A 7051-nucleotide genomic window follows, 5' to 3' on the forward strand; every position below is an offset into this window, starting at 1 on the left:
TCAATTTTGTGATATGAACTCAAAACCCTCGATTTTGAAATTTAAGTTCTTCCCAGACGCGTTCTTCTTCGCTAACGCGAGACTACTACCGCGAATGCGATGCACAAAAATCCTACTGGCCAACTTCCTCTTTCACGAACGCGAGGGTCCACTCGCGAACCCGTAGCTTCAGCTCCAGGACCTTCACGAACGCGTAGAGAAATTTCATGGGGTACCCAACTGCTCTGCCTTTCCTCTTTACGAATGCGCTCCGCTCCTCGCATCCGCGATACTTCCCCTGGCCAGCCTTCGCGAACGCGAGGGCCAAAACTCTACAACAGAAAAACCAGCAAATCTGTTGTACACCTATGTCCAAAAATGACCCGTTGAGCATCCGAAACACACTCGAGGCCCCCGTGACCTCAACCAAACCTGCCAACAAATCCTAAAACATCATTCAAACTTGTTCCAATCTTCGGAATGCTCAAAACAACATCAAAACTCCAATTTAACATCGGATTCAAGCCTAAGAACTCCAAAAGCTCTCAAATTTCGCTTTCAATCAAAAAGTCTATCAAACCTCGTACGATTGACCTAAAACTTTGCAAGCACGCCACATTCAACACTACAGAGCTACTCCAACTATCAGAATTCCATTCCGACCCCGATATCAAAATCTCACTAAAACTTCAAAAACTCAACTTTCGGCATTTCAAGCCTAAATAAGCTACGAACCTCTAAAACACAATCCGAACACTCCCCTAAGCCCGAAATCACCCAACGGAGCTAACGGAACTGTCAGAATTCCATTCTGAGGTCTTCTTCACATTGCTCTGACTACGGCCCAAATTCTACAACTTAAACTCTTATTTAGGGACTAAGTGTCCTAAAACTCTCCGAAACTCCAAATAAATCCTTCCGGCAACTCACAATAGCAGAAACAAACACGGGGAATGCAGTTAATAGGGGATCGGGGCTTTAATTCTTAAAATAACTGGCTGGGTCATTACAAATCAACATGAGCTAAATGAATCAACTCCATAATAAAATACTACGTTCTTAATCGAAAGTCAAAAGTTAACTAAAAAATCGACCCCCCGGGCCCATGCCTCAAAATATGATAAAAGTCATAAAATTCGAAAGCCCATTCAACCATGAGTCCAACCATACCAAATTTACAAAATTCCTACACCGAATCATCACCCAAATCCTCAAACTAACTCTCCAAATCCTTAGCCTCAAACTCCCATAATTTTATCTCAAAAACACACAAACTAGGTGGGAAATTTAATGGGGAAACAAGATTATTGAATAAATTGGCCACTAGTGACTTAACTTAAGAAACCCCTGGAAATTCCTTTCAAAAATTGCCTTGGTCCGAGTTTGCAAAGTACAAAATGAGAAAAACCACAAAACCCTTCGGATTTAACACTGCCAGTGCTTTTGCACCTGCAACCCACTTTACCGCATCTACGGTCTCGCAGGTGCAGGATTAATCACTGGAGACCCGACCTTCGCACCTACAGATGAAGCTCCACTTCTACGCAAACGCAGGTACGACCCCATTCACGCTCCTATGCCGCTCCTCGCTTCTGCACTCAAGCTCACCGCATCTGCAAGATTGCAGGTTTGGAACTTTCCTCGAACCTGCACAAACACCCCAACTCGCGCAGAACCGCATCTGCGATCCCATGGCTGCTTCTGTGACTCCGCACCGGTGGCCTTTCCTTCGAAGGTGCAGTTGCACCAGACCTGACCACACTAGCCTTCTAAAATTCCAAAACCCAATCCGATTTCAAGTTGAATCAAACCCGAGGCCCCAGGACCTCAACCAAATATACTAGCAAGTCCTAAAACACGACGCAAACTTAGTCGAGCCCTCAGATCACATCAAACAAAATCAAAAACATGAATTGTATCCCAATTTAAGCCTAATGAAAACCAAGGAATTCAAACTTCTACAATCGATGCCTAAACCTATCAAATCATGTCCAATTGACCTAAAAAATTTGCACATAATTCATAAGACACAACGGCCCTACTCCAACTACCATAACCAAAATTCGAGCCCGATAACCACAACGTCAACCCTTAGTCAAACTTCTCAATTTCCAAAAATTTCTAATTTTCCAGCTTCCGCCATGTCAAGCCTAAATCAACTATGTACCTCCAATTCACTATCCGGACATGCTCGTAAGTCCAAAATCACTGAATGGAGCTATCGGAACCATCAAAACTCCATTCCGAAGTCGTTTACACATAAGTCAAAATCCGGTCAACCTTTTTCAACTTAAGCTTCCAACCTTGAGACTAAGTGTCTCAACTCATTCCAAAACCTCCCTAGAACCAAACCAACTTCCTTGGCAAGTTACATAGCAACTATTAAGCATAATATTAGTAGTAAATAGGGGAGCGAGGCTACAACACTCAAAATAACCAGTCGGGTCATTACATTACTTTCTTTTGTTCTTAAATTTTCAATATTACTTATAATGTATTTTTTTTCTTTTTCTTTATGAAAAGTATAAAAACTTCCCAGTCTTCAGTTGGTTGTATGAATAATAAAGAAGAAATATGTCTTTTGGATAGTGCTACGATGCATACCATATTAAAAAATAAGAGATATTTCTCTTGTGTAATTATGAAAGAAGCCAATATCATAACAATATCTGGTAGTACAAAAATAATTAAGGGCTCTGGAAGAGCGACATTATTACTACCTGAAGGAACAATATTGGTTGATAATGATGCATTATACTGTAGTAGGTGTCAAAGAAACTTGTTGAGTTTCAAAGATATTTGCCAAAATGGATATCATGTTAAGACCACCAATGAATGAAATGTTGAATACCTTTATATTACTACAATAAAAGCGGAAAAGAAGTATATGTTTGAAAAGCTTCCCGCATTTTTCTTCGGATTATACTATATTAGTATTATTGTAGTCGAATCACATGTCATAGTAAACAAAAGGTTTACTAATTATTTTATTATTTTGCATGACCGGTTAGACCATCCCAGTTATAATATAATGTGCAAAATAATTGAGAATTCACATGGTCATTCATTGAAGAACCAGAAAATTCTTCAAACTAAAGAATTCTCTTGTGTTGCATGTTCTTAAGGAAAACTGATTATCAGACTATCAATAATTAAAGTTGGAGTTAAATCTCTTGGATTTTTGGAACGTATATAGGGTGATATATGTGGGGCCATACACCCTCCATGTGGACCATTAAGATATTATATGATTTTGATATATGCATCTACAGGATGGTCACATGTGTGCTTGTTATCAACCCGCAAAATTTGGCCTTTGCGCGGTTACTAGCTCAATTAATAAGATTAAGAGCACAGTTTCCAGATTATGTAATTAAAACATTTCATCTTTATAATGCTGGTGAATTTACGTCTTGGGCCTTTAGGGATTATTGTATATCAACTGGGATAACAATTGAGCATCCAGTTGTTCATGTTCATACTCAAAATGGTCTAGCAGAATCATTGATCAAACGCCTCCAATTAATTGTTAGACCAATGCTTATGAGAACAAAACTTCCTATTTCGGTAAGGGGTCATGCTATTTTTCATGCAACAGCTCTTGTGTGGATCAGGCCCACAAGTATCGTAAAGTCTCCCCTTTACAATTAGCCTTTAGCCAGGAGGCAAATATCTCCCATCTTAGAATATTTGGATATGCAGTTTATGTTCCAATTGCTCCATCACAACACACAAAGATAGGTTCCCAAAGAAGATTGGAGATATATGTTGGGTATGAATCTCCTTCTATTATAAAATATTTGGAACCTATGACTGGAGATTTATTTACCGCAAGATTTGCTGATTGCCATTTTGATAAATCAGTATACCCAACATTAGGGGGAGAAAAATAAGCAGTTGAAAAAATAGATAGATTGGAATGTGTTATCACTATCTCATTTAGATCCTTGAAAAAATTAATATGAACACGAGGTTCAACAACCGCAACAACAACAACAACAACAATAACATATCCAGTATTATCCCACACCGTGGGGTCTAGGGAGGGTAGTGTGTACGCAGACCTTACCCCTACCTTGTGAGGATAAAGAGGTTGTTTCCAATGGACCCTCAGCTAAGGAAAGCATAATCACCATATTAATGAAAATATAGATAAGAAGGAACAGTACCAAAAAGCCATATAAAAGCATAATAAAAATAACAAGACAGTAAGGTGTTCATTAATGAAAGAAAACAACGGTTAGTCATAAAAACCTACTATCAATAGAAAGAGAGATTGCGTGCCAATATTACTGTTATGAACACTCTAGACTACCTACTCTACTACTCTAATCCTCGACTCCATACCTTCCTATCAAGGGTCATGTCCTTGTTCAGTTGAAGCAGCACCATGTATTTCCTAATCACCTCTCCCCACCCCTTTTTTGGCCTACCTCTACCTCTCTATAGGCCCTCCAATGTCAACCTCTCACACCTCCTCACTGGGGAGTTTGTGATCCTCCTCCTCACATGACCAAACCACCTAAGCCGCGCTTCCAGCATCTTGTCCTCAATAAGGGCCACCCCCACCTTGTCGTGAATAACCTCATTTATAATCTTATCTAAGTTGGTGTGCCCGCACATCCATATCAACATCCTCATCTCTACTACCTTCATCTTCTGGACATGAGTGATCTTGATTGGCCAACATTCAGCACCATACAACATCGTTGGTCTGACCACCACTCTGTAGAACTTACCCTTAAGTTTTGGTGGCACCTTCATGTCACACAAAACACCGGAAGCAAGTCTCTATTTCATCCATCCCGACCCAATACGATTTGCGACATTTTCATCAATCTCCCCACCCCTCTGAATAATAAACCCAATGTTTTAAAACTCCTTCTCCTAGGGATGAACTGTGAGTCCAGCCGCACCTCCCCTTCCCCTCCTTAAATATCATCACTGAACTTGCACTCCAAGTATTTTGTCTTAGTCCTGTTTAAATTGAAACCTTTAGATTCCCATGTCTGCCTCCATACCTCTAATTGCACATTCCCACCATCTCGCGTCTCGTCAATCAATACAATATCATTTGTAAATATCATTCACCATGACACTTCCCCTTGGATATGGCGTGTCAGTACGTCCATCACCAGAGCAAACAAAAATGGGTTGAGTGTCGACCCCTTATGCAATCCCTTCATAATAAAAAAATGGTCCAAGTACCCACCCACCGTCCTTACTTGGGGCTTTACTCCATCATTAACGTAGGTAACAGGTAGACCTCTAGACTCCAAATATCTCCACAAAACCTCTCTTGGAACATTATCGTACGCCTTTTCTAAGTCAATGAACACCGTATACAAGTCCTTCTTTCTCTCTCTATACTGCTCCATCAATCTCTTAACAAGGTGGATGGATTTTGTAGTTGAACGCCCCAGCATAAAACCAAACTAGTTCTCAGAAAGAGTCACACTCCTCTTCACCTTTAGCTATACCACTCTCTCCCATACTTTCATAGTATAGCTAAGCAGCTTGATCCCCCGATAGTTATTGCAATTTATGATATCACCCTTGTTCTTGTATGTAGGAATCATAATGCTCCACCTCCACTATTCGGGCATCTTCTTCATTCTAAAAATGACATTAAATTACCTAGTGAGCCTTTCAAAGCCTGCCTTGCCCGCACTCTTCTAAAACTCCACTGGGATTTCATCCGACCCGATCGCTTTGCCCGTGTTCATCTTATGTATAGCCCCCTCAACTTCATCAACTCTAATCTGATTAAAATACCCAAAGTCACAACGACTCCCGGTGATTTCCAAATTACCCAGTGCAATGCTCCTGTCCCCTCCTCATTCAAGAGACTATGGACGTAGGTCTGCCATCTCCGACACTTAAGCCCCTCATCCAACAAAACTCTACCTTCTTCGTCCTTGATGCATTTCACTTGATCCAAGTTGCGCACCTTCCTTTCTCGTGCCTTGGCTAACCTAAACAACATCTTATCCCCACCTTGTCCCTCGAGTTCCTCATACAAACGACTAAAAGCTTCAGTCTTGGCTGCCATAATTGCTAGTTTTGCCTATTTCTTAGCCAACTTATAATGCTCCCTATTCACCCTCTTCTCCTCCTCGTCTACACTTTCCACTAGCTTCAGATACGCTGCTTTCTTTGTTTCCCCTTTTCCTTGCACATCTCTATTTCACCACCAGTCTCTCTTGTGACTACCAGAGTAACCTTTTGAGACCCCAAACACCTCTCTCGCGGCTTCCCTAATCCACTGCGCAGTCATGGTCCACATAGCGCTTACGTCCCCACTACTCCTCCAAGCCCCCATAGTCACTAGCTTGGCCCCCAACTCCTACATTGTAGCTTCCATCAATGCTCCGCACTTTATCCTATGTTGGGTATACATCGCCCTTTTCCTCATCTTCCTCATGATCTCAAGGTCCAATAGGAGCCTATGAAAGGTCGAGAGATTCTCACTCGAGATGACCTTGTAATGCGTGCAAAGACATCTATCAGACTTCCCGTAGAGTATATAACCAATCTGAGTCTAGGCCATCGAACTCCGAAAGGTGACCAAGTGCTCCCTCTTCCTCAGGAAACTCGAGTTTGCTATTACCAAATCAAATGCTCTAGCAAAGTCTAGTAGAGATGTTCCTCCTCAATTTCTATCTCCAAAACAAAAGCCACCATGCACATCATCGTACCCCAGACGTCACTCCAATATGGCTGTTAAAATATCCTCATATGAAAAGCTTCTCGGCATATGAGATACGACGCACCATCTCATCTAAATCCTCCAGTAACGCCTCTTGACTTCCTCATATAACCTTGTTTAGGGTGCGTATGCACTCATTATGTCCAAAGTAAAACATCCAACAACTAGCTTAGTAGTCACCAGCCTGTGATTCACCCTCTTAACCTCCGCCACTAGTTCAAGGAGGTTCTTATCAACCAAGATACATACCCCGTTCTTTCCCCCACACCCTCCTAGAATACCAAAGTTTGAAATTGCCCACATCCCGTGCCTTATCTCCTACCCACCTAGTCTCTTGTACACAAGATATATTAATCTTCCTTT

The 7051-nt window shown here is 41.3% G+C and overlaps 1 protein-coding gene across 1 annotated transcript; it reads right to left on the reverse strand.

Annotated features, from left to right (window-relative positions):
• Nucleotides 1-4422: 4422 nt before the first annotated feature.
• On the reverse strand, nt 4423-6031 carry LOC138868993 (uncharacterized). Its single transcript, XM_070146578.1, has 3 exons — nt 5792-6031; nt 5205-5414; nt 4423-4737 (listed from the first exon to the last, which is right to left on the reverse strand). Exons 1-3 carry the CDS (start codon nt 6029-6031, stop codon nt 4423-4425), a joined length of 765 nt encoding a protein of 254 aa, XP_070002679.1.
• Between the last annotated feature and the right edge of the window lie 1020 nt (nt 6032-7051).

This window comes from Nicotiana sylvestris, chromosome 5, assembly GCF_000393655.2.
Source record: "Nicotiana sylvestris chromosome 5, ASM39365v2, whole genome shotgun sequence".
In the NCBI taxonomy this organism is placed as follows: Eukaryota; Viridiplantae; Streptophyta; class Magnoliopsida; order Solanales; family Solanaceae; genus Nicotiana; species Nicotiana sylvestris.